General features: G+C 52.0%; 1 protein-coding gene across 2 annotated transcripts in view; it reads left to right on the top strand.

Moving 5' to 3' along the window:
* The first annotated feature begins 5,588 nt into the window (after positions 1–5,588).
* LOC143782813 (uncharacterized) overlaps positions 5,589–16,589 on the top strand; it is a 634,917-nt gene continuing 623,916 nt past the window's right edge. For both annotated transcript variants that reach the window (XM_077270687.1, XM_077270690.1), the window contains exon 1: positions 5,589–5,782. In XM_077270687.1, the coding sequence (XP_077126802.1) occupies positions 5,675–5,782 (108 nt within the window). In that variant the 5' untranslated portion in view covers positions 5,589–5,674. The remainder of the gene's footprint in view (positions 5,783–16,589) is intronic.

The raw sequence follows: 16,589 nt of genomic DNA on the forward strand, positions 1-16,589 counted from the left end.
CACCAGCGCTCCCGAGCACCATCCTCCCTGCACCAGGACCTGTGTGCACAGTGTGACCCCGCTGACTGCCCATCACCAGCGCTCCCCAGCACCATCCTCCCTGCACCAGGACCTGTGTGCACAGTGTGACCCCCCTGACTGCCCATCACCAGCGCTCCCGAGCACCATCCTCCCTGCACCAGGACCTGTGTGCACAGTGTGACCCCGCTGACTGCCCATCACCAGCGCTCCCGAGCACCATCCTCCCTGCACCAGGACCTGTGTGCACAGTGTGACCCCCCTGACTGCCCATCACCAGCGCTCCCGAGCACCATCCTCCCTGCACCAGGACCTGTGTGTACAGTGTGACCCCCCTGACTGCCCATCACCAGCGCTCCCCAGCATCATCCTCCCTGCACCAGGACCTGTGTGCACAGTGTGACCCGCGCTGACTGCCCATCACCAGCGCTCCCGAGCACCATCCTCCCTGCACCAGGACCTGTGTGCACAGTGTGACCCGCGCTGACTGCCCATCACCAGCGCTCCGCAGCGCCATCCTCCCTGCACCTGGAACTGTGTGCACAGTGTGACCCCCGCTGACTGCTCATCACCAGCGCTCCCCAGCACCATCCTCCCTGCACCAGGACCTGTGTACACAGTGTGACCCGCGCTGACTGCCCATCACCAGCGCTCCCCAGCGCCATCCTCCCTGCACCAGGACCTGTGTGCACAGTGTGACCCCCCTGACTGCCCATCACCAGCGCTCCCTCAGCACCATCCTCCCTGCACCAGGACCTGTGTGCACAGTGTGACCCCCCTGACTGCCCATCACCAGCGCTCCCCCAGCACCATCCTCCCTGCACCAGGACCTGTGTGCACAGTGTGACCCCCCTGACTGCTCATCACCAGCGCTCCCCCAACACCATCCTCCCTGCACCAGGACCTGTGTGCACAGTGTGACCCGCGCTGACTGCCCATCGCCAGCGCTCCCCAGCACCATCCTCCCTGCACCAGGACCTGTGTGCACAGTGTGACCCGCGCTGACTGCCCATCACCAGCGCTCCGCAGCGCCATCCTCCCTGCACCTGGAACTGTGTACACAGTGTGACCCGCGCTGACTGCCCATCACCAGCGCTCCCCAGCACCATCCTCCCTGCACCAGGACCTGTGTGCACAGTGTGACCCCGCTGACTGCCCATCACCAGCGCTCCGCAGCGCCATCCTCCCTGCACCAGGACCTGTGTACACAGTGTGACCCGCGCTGACTGCCCATCGCCAGCGCTCCCCAGCACCATCCTCCCTGCACCAGGACCTGTGTGCACAGTGTGACCCGCGCTGACTGCCCATCACCAGCGCTCCGCAGCGCCATCCTCCCTGCACCTGGAACTGTGTACACAGTGTGACCCGCGCTGACTGCCCATCACCAGCGCTCCCCAGCGCCATCCTCCCTGCACCAGGACCTGTGTGCACAGTGTGACCCCCCTGACTGCCCATCACCAGCGCTCCCTCAGCACCATCCTCCCTGCACCAGGACCTGTGTGCACAGTGTGACCCCCCTGACTGCTCATCACCAGCGCTCCCCCAGCACCATCCTCCTTGCACCAGGACCTGTGTGCACAGTGTGACCCCCCTGACTGCCCATCACCAGCGCTCCCCCAGCACCATCCTCCCTGCACCAGGACCTGTGTGCACAGTGTGACCCCCCTGACTGCTCATCACCAGCGCTCCCCCAGCGCCATCCTCCCTGCACCAGGACCTGTGTGCACAGTGTGACCCCCCTGACTGCCCATCACCAGCGCTCCCCCAGCACCATCCTCCCTGCACCAGGACCTGTGTGCACAGTGTGACCCCCCTGACTGCTCATCACCAGCGCTCCCCCAGCACCATCCTCCCTGCACCAGGACCTGTGTGCACAGTGTGACCCCCGCTGACAGCCCATCACCAGCGCTCCCCAGCACCATCCTCCCTGCACCAGGACCTGTGTGCACAGTGTGACCCCCGCTGACTGCCCATCACCAGCGCTCCCCAGCACCATCCTCCCTGCACCAGGACCTGTGTGCAGTGTGACCCCGCTGACTGCCCATCACCAGCGATCCCCAGCACCATCCTCCCTGCACCAGGACCTGTGAGCACAGTGTGACCCCGCTGACTGCCCATCACCAGCGCTCCCCAGCACCATCCTCCCTGCACCAGGACCTGTGTGCACAGTGTGACCCCCCTGACTGCCCATCACCAGCGCTCCCGAGCACCATCCTCCCTGCACCAGGACCTGTGTGCACAGTGTGACCCCCCTGACTGCCCATCACCAGCGCTCCCGAGCACCATCCTCCCTGCACCAGGACCTGTGTGCACAGTGTGACCCCCCTGACTGCCCATCACCAGCGCTCCCGAGCACCATCCTCCCTGCACCAGGACCTGTGTGCACAGTGTGACCCCCCTGACTGCCCATCACCAGCGCTCCCCAGCATCATCCTCCCTGCACCAGGACCTGTGTGCACAGTGTGACCCGCGCTGACTGCCCATCACCAGCGCTCCCGAGCACCATCCTCCCTGCACCAGGACCTGTGTGCACAGTGTGACCCGCGCTGACTGCCCATCGCCAGCGCTCCCCAGCACCATCCTCCCTGCACCAGGACCTGTGTGCACAGTGTGACCCCCCTGACTGCCCATCACCAGCGCTCCCCCAGCACCATCCTCCCTGCACCAGGACCTGTGTGCACAGTGTGACCCCCCTGACTGCTCATCACCAGCGCTCCCCCAACACCATCCTCCCTGCACCAGGACCTGTGTGCACAGTGTGACCCGCGCTGACTGCCCATCGCCAGCGCTCCCCAGCACCATCCTCCCTGTACCAGGACCTGTGTGCACAGTGTGACCCGCGCTGACTGCCCATCACCAGCGCTCCGCAGCGCCATCCTCCCTGCACCTGGAACTGTGTACACAGTGTGACCCGCGCTGACTGCCCATCACCAGCGCTCCCCAGCACCATCCTCCCTGCACCAGGACCTGTGTGCACAGTGTGACCCCGCTGACAGCCCATCACCAGCGCTCCCCAGCACCATCCTCCCTGCACCAGGACCTGTGTGCACAGTGTGACCCCCGCTGACTGCCCATCACCAGCGCTCCCCAGCACCATCCTCCCTGCACCAGGACCTGTGTGCAGTGTGACCCCGCTGACTGCCCATCACCAGCGATCCCCAGCACCATCCTCCCTGCACCAGGACCTGTGAGCACAGTGTGACCCCGCTGACTGCCCATCACCAGCGCTCCCCAGCACCATCCTCCCTGCACCAGGACCTGTGTGCACAGTGTGACCCCCCTGACTGCCCATCACCAGCGCTCCCGAGCACCATCCTCCCTGCACCAGGACCTGTGTGCACAGTGTGACCCCCCTGACTGCCCATCACCAGCGCTCCCGAGCACCATCCTCCCTGCACCAGGACCTGTGTGCACAGTGTGACCCCCCTGACTGCCCATCACCAGCGCTCCCGAGCACCATCCTCCCTGCACCAGGACCTGTGTGCACAGTGTGACCCCCCTGACTGCCCATCACCAGCGCTCCCCAGCATCATCCTCCCTGCACCAGGACCTGTGTGCACAGTGTGACCCGCGCTGACTGCCCATCACCAGCGCTCCCGAGCACCATCCTCCCTGCACCAGGACCTGTGTGCACAGTGTGACCCGCGCTGACTGCCCATCGCCAGCGCTCCCCAGCACCATCCTCCCTGCACCAGGACCTGTGTGCACAGTGTGACCCCCCTGACTGCCCATCACCAGCGCTCCCCCAGCACCATCCTCCCTGCACCAGGACCTGTGTGCACAGTGTGACCCCCCTGACTGCTCATCACCAGCGCTCCCCCAACACCATCCTCCCTGCACCAGGACCTGTGTGCACAGTGTGACCCGCGCTGACTGCCCATCGCCAGCGCTCCCCAGCACCATCCTCCCTGCACCAGGACCTGTGTGCACAGTGTGACCCGCGCTGACTGCCCATCACCAGCGCTCCGCAGCGCCATCCTCCCTGCACCTGGAACTGTGTACACAGTGTGACCCGCGCTGACTGCCCATCACCAGCGCTCCCCAGCACCATCCTCCCTGCACCAGGACCTGTGTGCACAGTGTGACCCCGCTGACTGCCCATCACCAGCGCTCCGCAGCGCCATCCTCCCTGCACCAGGACCTGTGTACACAGTGTGACCCGCGCTGACTGCCCATCGCCAGCGCTCCCCAGCACCATCCTCCCTGCACCAGGACCTGTGTGCACAGTGTGACCCGCGCTGACTGCCCATCACCAGCGCTCCGCAGCGCCATCCTCCCTGCACCTGGAACTGTGTACACAGTGTGACCCGCGCTGACTGCCCATCACCAGCGCTCCCCAGCGCCATCCTCCCTGCACCAGGACCTGTGTGCACAGTGTGACCCCCCTGACTGCCCATCACCAGCGCTCCCTCAGCACCATCCTCCCTGCACCAGGACCTGTGTGCACAGTGTGACCCCCCTGACTGCTCATCACCAGCGCTCCCCCAGCACCATCCTCCCTGCACCAGGACCTGTGTGCACAGTGTGACCCCCCTGACTGCCCATCACCAGCGCTCCCCCAGCACCATCCTCCCTGCACCAGGACCTGTGTGCACAGTGTGACCCCCCTGACTGCTCATCACCAGCGCTCCCCCAGCGCCATCCTCCCTGCACCAGGACCTGTGTGCACAGTGTGACCCCCCTGACTGCCCATCACCAGCGCTCCCCCAGCACCATCCTCCCTGCACCAGGACCTGTGTGCACAGTGTGACCCCCCTGACTGCTCATCACCAGCGCTCCCCCAGCACCATCCTCCCTGCACCAGGACCTGTGTGCACAGTGTGACCCCCGCTGACTGCCCATCACCAGCGCTCCCCAGCACCATCCTCCCTGCACCAGGACCTGTGTGCAGTGTGACCCCGCTGACTGCCCATCACCAGCGATCCCCAGCACCATCCTCCCTGCACCAGGACCTGTGAGCACAGTGTGACCCCGCTGACTGCCCATCACCAGCGCTCCCCAGCACCATCCTCCCTGCACCAGGACCTGTGTGCACAGTGTGACCCCCCTGACTGCCCATCACCAGCGCTCCCGAGCACCATCCTCCCTGCACCAGGACCTGTGTGCACAGTGTGACCCCCCTGACTGCCCATCACCAGCGCTCCCGAGCACCATCCTCCCTGCACCAGGACCTGTGTGCACAGTGTGACCCGCGCTGACTGCCCATCACCAGCGCTCCGCAGCGCCATCCTCCCTGCACCTGGAACTGTGTGCACAGTGTGACCCCCGCTGACTGCTCATCACCAGCGCTCCCCAGCACCATCCTCCCTGCACCAGGACCTGTGTACACAGTGTGACCCGCGCTGACTGCCCATCACCAGTGCTCCCCCAGCACCAGGACCTGTGTGCACAGTGTGACCCCCCTGACTGCCCATCACCAGCGCTCCCCCAGCACCATCCTCCCTGCACCAGGACCTGTGAGCAGTGTGTGACCCCCCTGACTGCCCATCCCCCAGCGCTGCAGTCCTCACGTGTCGTCTCCTTCCCCCTTGTCCTAAACAAAGTATCAAACAATGTATTAGTTTCCACAAACAAGAGACAACCGTCCTCACTCTGCATGCAGCCAATCAGAGAGCTTCTTACACAACAATCAGTATAAGGAACAGATGTTATCTGTATGCTAATTGGTCAGTTTCTCTCTGGAGCTGTGTGTGGGCGGGATGTGAAGTTCAGAGCGGCAGTCTGTGCTCATTCAGCGGTTACCGAGCGTCTGTGCACCTGCAAGGTAACTGTGTATAACCGTGTGTGATCTAGTGCCCGAGCTGTATAGTATAGGACCTAACACCCTGTATAGCTATATAATACAGTACCTGCACCTGTATAATACAGTATCTGCACCAGGCACCATGTGTATATAATATAGTGCCTGACACCCCGTATATATGTATAATATAGCACCTGACACCATGTATATATGTATAATATAGTGCCTGACACCCCGTATATATGTATAATATAGCACCTGACACCCTGTATATATGTATAATATAGCGCCTGACACCCCGTATATATGTATAATATAGTGCCTGACACCCCGTATATATGTATAATATAGCGCCAGACACCCCGTATATATGTATAATATAGTGCCTGACACCCCGTATATATGTATAATATAGCACCTGACACCCTGTATATATGTATAATATAGCGCCTGACACCCCGTATATATGTATAATATAGTGCCTGACACCCCGTATATATGTATAATATAGCGCCAGACACCCCGTATATATGTATAATATAGTGCCTGACACCCTGTATATATGTATAATATAGCACCTGACACCCTGTATATATGTATAATATAGCACCTGACACCCTGTATATATGTATAATATAGCGCCTGACACCCTATATATATTTGTATAATATAGCACCCGACACCCTGTATATATGTATAATATAGCGCCTGACACCCTGTATATATGTATAATATAGCACCTGACACCCTGTATATATTTGTATAATATAGCACCCGACACCCTGTATATATGTATAATATAGCGCCTGACACCCTGTATATATGTATAATATAGCACCTGACACCCTGTATATATGTATAATATAGCGCCTGACACCCTGTATATATGTATAATATAGCGCCTGACACCCTGTATGTATGTATAATATAGCGCCTGACTCCCTGTATATATGTATAATATAGCGCCAGACACCCCGTATATATGTATAATATAGCGCCTGACACCCTGTATATATGTATAATATAGCGCCAGACACCCCGTATATATGTATAATATAGCGCCTGACACCCTGTATATATGTATAATATAGCGCCAGACACCCTGACAAAGGAGCAAGCCTTTGAAATGCGCTTCGGGGCTGACGAGCGGCTTAGAATCCCCATGTTCTCGGCATAAGGTAATTCCCTGCAAATAGCCCACTCACATGGTGGCAGGAGCCACGGCTTGAACCATCAGGGACGCATTTGCTATGATAGGTTCTTTTTGGAGACAGGTGTCCAACTATTGGTATCAACAGTGTAGTGACTGGATTAAGTTGTGGGCAGGTACAATCTGAATATTGACGCAGTATATATCTATACATTGTGCTGTCTTTATTTATATACATTCTTTGTGCGGTGGGACACCCCACATTACCCTAAGTAATCTTGTGCCAAATACTAAATAAGTGATATATGTTAAATTACTAATATTGAATAAGGTGGATTCTGAACCTAACGTGGTTTTTTTGCACGATTGCACTTTCTGCTTGTAATTTGCACATGTTCCCCAGTAGTTCCATTTTATGTCCTTCCTTATAAAGTTTTTGTATATTTATCTATTGGATCATAGTGTCGCATTTTTGTGGTTGCCACAACTCTTCCTCCCCCTTTGATTTGTCTTTGGCGATTAATCTTGATAATGTCCATATTTGACAGCACACACATTTGAAGGACTGGACCTATGATATTATTTTGAATATGATGCTGCTATATACACTTTTTTTTTTTTCTTTTAACCCTGTATACATGTATAATATAGCACCTGACACCCTGTATCTACTATATAATTGTCTAAGGGTCACTTCGTCTGTCCTTCTGTCTGTCACGGATATTCATTGGTGGTGGCCTCTGTCTGTCATGGAAACCAAGTCGCTGATTGGTCTCACCAGCTGCTTGTCATGGCTGCCGCGACCAATCAGCGACAGCCACAGTCCGATTAGTCCCTCCCTACTCCCCTGCAGTCAGTGCCCGGCGCCCGCTCCATACTCCCCGCAGTCACCGCTCACACAGGGTTAATGCCAGCGGTAACGGACCGCGTTATGCCGCGGGTAACTCACTCCGTTACCGCCGCTATTAACCCTGTGTGACCAAGTTTTTACTATTGATGCTCCGTATGCAGCGTCAATAGTAAAAAAATCTAATGTTAAAAATAATAAAGAAAATTAAAAATCATTATATACTCACCTTCCGCCGGCAGGTTTCGGTGGCAAGGATGGTTTGCGCCCTGCGCGAGAAGGACCTGCCATGACCTCACGGTCATGTGACCGTTACGTCATGCCAGGTCCTTCTCGCGCAGGCGCGAAGAAGCTGCAGTACCATGGGACAGGCAGGGACAGCGTCAGGAGCGCAAGGAGCAGGTGAGTATTTCATATTCACCTGTCTGCGTTCCATCCGCCGGGCGCCGCTCCGTCTTCCCGTCCTCTTGCAGTGACTGTGCAGGTCAGAGGGCGTGATGACGTATTAGTGTGCGCGCCGCCCTCTGCCTGAACAGTCAGTGCGGAGAGACGGGACACTGAGGAGCAGCGACGAGAGGTGAGTATGTGATTTTTATTTTTTTTTTATTTTTTATTGCAGCAGCAGCATTACATGTGGCACAATGCTGTATAGAGCGTCTATGGGGCCATAAAGAACTGCATGGAGCATTATATGGGGCATCTATGGGGCCATAACTGCATGGAGCATTATATGGGGCATCTATGGGGCCATAACTGCATGGAGCATTATATGGAGCATCTATGGGGCCATAACTGTATGGAGCATTATATGGGGCATCTATGGGGCCATAACTGTATGGAGCATTATATGGGGCATCTATGGGGCCATAAAGAACTGCATGGAGCATTATATGGGGCATCTATGGGGCCATAAAGAACTGCATGGAACATTATATGGGGCATCTATGGGGCCATAAAGAACTGCATGGAGCATTATATGGGGCATTTATGGGGTCAGAACTGCATGGAGCATTATATGGGGCATCTATGGGGCCATAACTACATGGAGCATTATATGGGGCATCTATGGGGCCATAACTGCATGGAGCATTATATGGGGCATTTATGGGGTCAGAACTGCATGGAGCATTATATGGGGCATCTATGGGGCCATAACTACATGGAGCATTATATGGGGCATCTATGGGGCCATAACTGCAGGGAGCATTATATGGGGCATCTATGGGGCCATAACTGCATGGAGCATTATATGGGGCATCTATGGGGCCATAACTGCATGGAGCATTATATGGGGCATCTATGGGGCCATAACTGCATGGAGCATTATACTACGTGACTGGGCAATAAACTACGTGTACATGCATATTCTAGAATACCCGATGCGTTAGAATTGGGCCACCATCTAGTATATGTATAATATAGCACCTAACACCCCGTATATATGTATAATATAGCACCTGACACCTTGTATATATGTATAATATAGCACCTGACACCCCGTATATATGTATAATATAGCACCTGACACCCCGTATATATGTATAATATAGCACCTGACACTTTGTATATATGTATAATATAGCACCTGACACCTTGTATATATGTATAATATAGCACCTGACACCCCGTATATATGTATAATATAGCACCTGACACCCTGTATATATGTATAATATAGCACCTGACACCCTGTATATATGTATAATATAGCACCTGACACCTTGTATATATGTATAATATAGCACCTGACACCCCGTATATATGTATAATATAGCACCTGACACTTTGTATATATGTATAATATAGCACCTGACACCTTGTATATATGTATAATATAGCACCTGACACCCCGTATATATGTATAATATAGCACCTGACACCCTGTATATATGTATAATATAGCACCTGACACCCCGTATATATGTATAATATAGCACCTGACACCCCGTATATATGTATAATATAGCACCTGACACCTTGTATATATGTATAATATAGCACCTGACACCCTGTATATACAGTTAGGTCCAAATATATTTGGACAGAGACAACATTTTTCTCATTTTGGTTATAGACATTACCACAATGAATTTTAAACAAAACAATTCAGATGCAGTTGAAGTTCAGACTTTCAGCTTTCATTTGAGGGTATCCACATTAAAATTGGATGAAGGGTTTAGGAGTTCCAGCTCCTTAACATGTGCCACCCTGTTTTTAAAGGGACCAAAAGTAATTGGACAATTGACTCCAAGGCTATTTCATGGACAGGTGTGGGCAATCCCTTTGTTATGTCATTCTCAATTAAGCAGATAAAAGGCCTGGAGTTGATTTGAGGCATGGTGCTTGCATTTGGAAGGTTTTGCTGTGAAGTAAACATGCGGTCAAAGGAGCTCTCCATGCTGGTGAAACAAGCCATCCTTAAGCTGCGAAAACAGAAAAAACCCATCCGAAAAATTGCTGCAATATTAGGAGTGGCAAAATCTACAGTTTGGTACATCCTGATAAAGAAAGCACTGGTGAACTCATCAATGCAAAAAGACCTGGGCGCCCACGGAAGACAACAGTGGTGGATGATCGCAGAATAATCTCCATGGTGAAGAGAAACCCCTTCACAACAGCCAACCAAGTGACCAACACTCTCCAGGAGGTCGGCGTATCAATATCCAAATCTACCATAAAGAGAAGACTGCATGAAAGTAAATACAGAGGGTTCACTGCACGGTGCAAGCCACTCATAAGCATCAAGAATAAAAAGGCTAGACTGGACTTTGCTAAAAAACATCTAAAAAAGCCAGCACAGTTCTGGAAGAACATTCTTTGGACAGATGAAACCAAGATCAACCTCTACCAGAATGATGGAAAGAGAAAAGTATGGCGAAGGCATGGTACAGCTCATGATCCAAAGCATACCACATTATCTGTAAAACACGGCGGAGGCAGTGTGATGGCTTGGGCATGCATGGCTGCCAGTGGCACTGGGTCACTAGTGTTTATTGATGATGTGACACAGGACAGAAGCAGCCGAATGAATTCTGAGGTATTCAGAGCCGCACTGTGTGCTCAGATCCAGCCAAATGCAGCCAAACTGATTGGTCGTCGTTTCATACTACAGATGGACAATGGCCCAAAACATAAAGCCAAAGCAACCCAGGAGTTTATTAAATCAAAGAAGTGGAATATTCTTGGATGGCCAAGTCAGTCACCTGATCTCAACCCAATTGAGCATGCATTTCACTTGTTAAAGACTAAACTTCAGACAGAAAGGCCCACAAACAAACAGCAACTGAAAACCACCGCAGTGAAGGCCTGGCAGAGCATCAAAAAGGAAGAAACACAGCGTCTGGTGATGTCCATGAGTTCAAGACTTCAGGCAGACATTGCCAACAAAGGGTTTTCAACCAAGTACTACAAATGAACATTTTATTTAAAATTATTGAATCTGTCCAATTACTTTTGGTCCCTTTAAAAACAGGGTGGCAGATAAGGAGCTGAAACTCCTAAACCCTTCATCCAGTTTTAATGTGGATACCCTCAAATGAAAGCTGAAAGTCTGAACTTCAACTGCATCTGAATTGTTTTGTTTAACCCCTTAACGACCTTTGACGCATACGCTGCGTCATGAAAGTCGGTGCCAAAACGACCTATGACGCAGCGTATGCGTCATGGAATGATCGCGTCCCTGCAGATCGGGTGAAGGGGTTAACTCCGATTTTACCCGATCTGCAGAGACGGGGAGTGGTGCTTCAGCCCAGGGGGGGTGGCTTCACCCCCCCGTGGCTACGATCGCTCTGATTGGCTGTTGAAAGTGAAACTGCCAATCAGAGCGATTTGTAATATTTCACCTAAAAAACTGGTGAAATATTACAATCCAGCCATGGCCGATGCTGCAATATCATCGGCCATGGTTGGAAAACCTGAAGTCACCCCCTCCACACCCACCGATCGCCCCCCCAGCCCTCCGTTAGTCCTCCGGTCCCCTCCGTCCGCCTGCCGGCTCCCCCGTCCTCCTGTCCGCTCCCTCCTTGCTCAGGATCCCCCCCCCTGTGCTCCGATCACCCCCCCTGTGCTCCGATCCACCCCCCCACCACCCCTTCATACTTACCGATCCTCCCGGTGTCCGGCCGTCCCCTCGCTGGGCGCCGCCATCTTGGAAAATGGCGGGCGCATGCTCAGTGCGCCCGCCGAATCTGCCAGTCGGCAGATTCCTTACAAGTACATTTTCATCGCTGTGGTAGGTTCTATCACAGCGATCAAAATAAAAAAAATAATAAATAACCCCCCCCCCCCCCTTTATCACCCCCATAGGGACAATAATAAAATAAAGAATTTTTTTTTTTTTTTTTTCCACTAGGGTTAGGGTTAGAACTAGGGTTAGAACTAGGGGTAGGGTTAGGGTTACGGGTAGGGTTAGGGGTAGGGTTATGGCATGTGCACACAGAGCGGATCGGCCGCGGATCCGCAGCGGATCGGCCGCGGATCCGCAGCGGATCAGCAGCGGATCCGCAGCGGATCGACCGCGGATCCGCAGCGGATCGGCAGCGGATCCGCAGCGGATCGGCAGCGGATCCGCAGCGGATCGGCAGCGGATCCGCAGCGGATCGGCCGCGGATCCGCAGCGGATCGGCAGCGGATCGGCCGCGGATCCGCAGCGGATCGGCCGCGGATCCGCAGCGGATCGGCCGCGGATCCGCAGCGGATCGGCCGCGGATCCGCAGCGGATCGGCCGCGGATCCGCAGCGGATCGGCCGCGGATCCGCAGCGGATCCGCAGCGGATTGGCCGCGGATCCGCAGCGGATCGGTAGCGGATTGGCCGCGGATCCGCAGCGGATCGGTAGCGGATTGGCCGCGGATCCGCAGCGGATTGGCAGCGGATTGGCCGCGGATCCGTAGCGGATTGGCTGCTGCGAATTCGAAGCAGTTTTTCATCAGGTTTACAGTACCATGTACACCTAAGGAAAACCAAATCCGCTGTGCCCATGGTGCGAAAAATTCCGTGCAGAAACGCTGCGTTGTATTTTCCGCAGCATGTCAATTCTTTGTGCGGATTCCGCAGCGTTTTACACCTGTTCCTCAATAGGAATCCGCAGGTGAAATCCGCACAAAAAAACACTGGAAATCTGCTGTAAATCCGCAGGTAAAACGCAGTGCCTTTTACCTGCAGATTTTTCAAAAATCGTGCGGAAAAATCTCACACGAATCCGCAACGTGGGCACATAGCCTTAGGGTTAGGGTTGGAATTAGAGTTAGGGTTGGAATTAGGGCTAGGGTTTGAAATAGGGTTAAGATTAGGCTTGTGGTTAGGGTTACGGATAGGGTTAGGGGTGTGTTGGGGTTACAGTTGTGGTTAGGGTTGGGATTAGGGTTACGGTTGGGATTAGGGTTAGGATTAGGGTTGGAATTAGGGTTACGGGTGTGTTGCGGTTAGGGTTGTGGTTAGGGGTGTGTTGGGGTTAGGGTTGTGATTAGGGTTATGGCTACAGTTGGGATTAGGATTAGGGGTGTGTTGGGGTTAGTGTTGAAGTTAGAATTGAGGGGTTTCCACTGTTTAGGCACATCAGGGGTCTCCAAACGCAACATGGCGCCACCATTGATTCCAGCCAATCTTGCGTTCAAAAAGTCAAATGGTGCTCCCGCCCTTCCAAGCCCCGACGTGCGCCCAAACAGTGGTTTACCCCCACATTTGGGGTACCAGCGTACTCAGGACAAACTGGGCAACAACTGTTGGGGTCCAATTTCTCCTGTTACCCTTGCAAAAATAAAAAATTACTTGCTAAAACATAATTTTTGAGGAAAGAACAATTATTTTTTATTTTCACGGCTCTGCGTTATAAACTTCTGTGAAGCACTTGGGGGTTGAAAGTGCTCACCACACATCTAGATAAGTTCCTTCGGGGGTCTAGTTTCCAAAATGGGGTCACTTGTGGGGTGTTTCTACTGTTTAGGCACATCAGGGGCTCTGCAAATGCAATGTGACGCCCGCAGACCATTCCATCAAAGTCTGCATTTCAAATGTCACTACTTCCCTTCCGAGCCCTGACGTGCGCCCAAACAGTGGTTTACCCCCACATATGGGGTATGAGCGTACTCACAACAAACTGGGCAACAAATATTGGGGTCCAAATTCTCCTGTTACCCTTGTGAAAATAAAAAATTGCTTGCTAAAACATCTTTTTTGAGGAAAGAAAAATGATTTTTTATTTTCACGGCTCTGCGTTGTAAACTTCTGTGAAGCACTTGGGGGTTCAAAGTGCTCACCACACATCTAGATAAGTTCCCTTGGGGGTCTAGTTTCCAAAATGGAGTCACTTGTGGGGAGTTCCTACTGTTTAGGCACATCAGGGGCTCTGCAAACGCAACCTGATGCCCGCAGAGCATTCCATCAAAGTCTGCATTTCAAAACGTCACTACTTCCCTTCCGAACCCCGACGTGTGCCAAAACAGTGGTTTACCCCCACATATGGGGTATCAGCGTACTCAGGAGAAACTGTACAACAACTTTTGGGGTCCAATTTCTCCTGTTACTCTTGCAAAAATAAAAAAATTCTGGGCAAAAAAAATATTTTTGAGGAAAGGAAACACATTTTTTATTTTCACGGCTCTGCGTTATAAACTTCTGTGAAGCACTTGGGGGTTCAAAGTGCTCACCACACATCTAGATAAGTTCCCTTGGGGGTCTAGTTTCCAAAATGGAGTCACTTGTAGGGAGTTCCTACTGTTTAGGCACATCAGGGGCTCTGCAAACGCAACCTGATGCCCGCAGAGCATTCCATCAAAGTCTGCATTTCAAAACGTCACTACTTCCCTTCCGAACCCCGACGTGTGCCAAAACAGTGGTTTACCCCCACATATGGGGTATCAGCGTACTCAGGAGAAACTGTACAACAACTTTTGGGGTCCAATTTCTCCTGTTACTCTTGCAAAAATAAAAAAATTCTGGGCTAAAAAAATATTTTTGAGGAAAGGAAACACATTTTTTATTTTCACGGCTCTGCGTTATAAACTTCTGTGAAGCACTTGGGGGTTCAAAGTGCTCACCACAAATCTAGATTAGTTCCTTGGGAGGTCTAGTTTCCAAAATGGGGTCACTTGTGCGGGAGCTCCAATGTTTAGGCACACAGGGGCTCTCCAAACGCGACATGGTGTCCGATAATGATTGGAGCTAATTTTCCATTCAAAAAGCCAAATGGCGTGCCTTCCCTTCCGAGCCCTGCCGTGCGCCCAAACAGTGGTTTACCCCCACATATGGGGTATCATCGTACTCAGGACAAACTGGAAAACAACATTTGGGATCCAATTTCTCCTATTACCCTTGGGAAAATAAAAAATTCTGGGCTAAAAATCATTTTTGAGGAAAGAAAAATTATTTTTTTATTTTCATGGCTCTGCGTTATAAACTTCTGTGAAGCACCTGGGGGTTATAAGTGCTCACTATGCATCTAGATAAGTTCCTTGGGGGGTCTAGTTTCCAAAATGGGGTCACTTGTAGGGGAGCTCCAATGTTTAGGCACACAGGGGCTCTCCAAACGCGACATGGTGTCCGCTAACGATTGGAGCTAATTTTCCATTCAAAAAGTCAAATGGCACACCTCCCCTTCCGAGCCTTGCCGTGCACCCAAACAGTGGTTTACCCCCACATATGAGGTATCAGCATACTCAGGAGAAATTGCCCAACAAATTTTAGGATCCATTTTATCCTGTTGCCCATGTGAAAATGAAAGAATTGAGGCTAAAAGAAATTTTGTGTGAAAAAAAAGTACTTTTTCATTTTTGCGGATCAATTTGTGAAGCACCTGGGGGTTTAAAGTGCTCACTATGCCTCTAGATGAGTTCCTTGGGGGGTCTAGTTTCCAAAATGGGGTCACTTGTGGAGGAGCTCCAATGTTTAGGCACACAGGGGCTTTCCAAACGCGACATGGTGTCCGCTAACGATGGAGATAATTTTTCATTCAAAAAGTCAAATGGCGCTCCTTCCCTTCCGAGCCTTACCATGTGCCCAAACAGTGGTTTACTCCCACATGTGAGGTATTGGTGTACTCAGGAGAAATTGCCCAACAAAATTTAGGATCCATTTTATCCTGTTGCCCATGTGAAAATGAAAAAATTGAGGCAAAAATAATTTTTTTGTGAAAAAAAAGTACTTTTTCATTTTTACGGATCAATTTGTGAAGCACCTGGGGGTTTAAAGTGCTCACTATGCTTCTAGATAAGTTCCTTGGGGGGTCTAGTTTCCAAAATGGGGTCACTTGTGGGGGAGCTCCAATGTTTAGGCACACGGGGGCTCTCCAAACGTGACATGGTGTCCGCTAAAGATTGGAGCCAATTTTTCATTCAAAAAGTCAAATGGCGCTCCTTCCCTTCCGAGCCCTGCCGTGCGTCCAAACAGTGGTTTACCCCCACATATGAGGTATCAGCGTACTCAGGACAAATTGGACAACAACGTCCGTGGTCCAGTTTCTCCTTTTACCGCTGGGAAAATAAAAAAATTGTTGCTAAAAGATCATTTTTGTGACTAAAAAGTTAAATGTTCATTTTTTACTTCCATGTTGCTTCTGCTGCTGTGAAACACCTGAAGGGTTAATAAACTTCTTGAATGTGGTTTTGAGCACCTTGAGGGGTGCAGTTTTTAGAATGGTGTCACTTTTGGGTATTTTCAGCCATATAGAACCCTCAAAATGACTTCAAATGTGAGGTGGTCCCTAAAAAAAATGGTTTTGTAAATTTTGTTGTAAAAATGAGAAATCACTGGTCAAATTTTAACCCTTATAACTTCCTAGCAAAAAAAAAAAATTGTTTCCAAAATTGTGCTGATGTAAAGTAGACATGTGGGAAA

Source organism: Ranitomeya variabilis, chromosome 6 (assembly GCF_051348905.1).
Source record: "Ranitomeya variabilis isolate aRanVar5 chromosome 6, aRanVar5.hap1, whole genome shotgun sequence".
NCBI lineage: Eukaryota > Metazoa > Chordata > Amphibia > Anura > Dendrobatidae > Ranitomeya > Ranitomeya variabilis.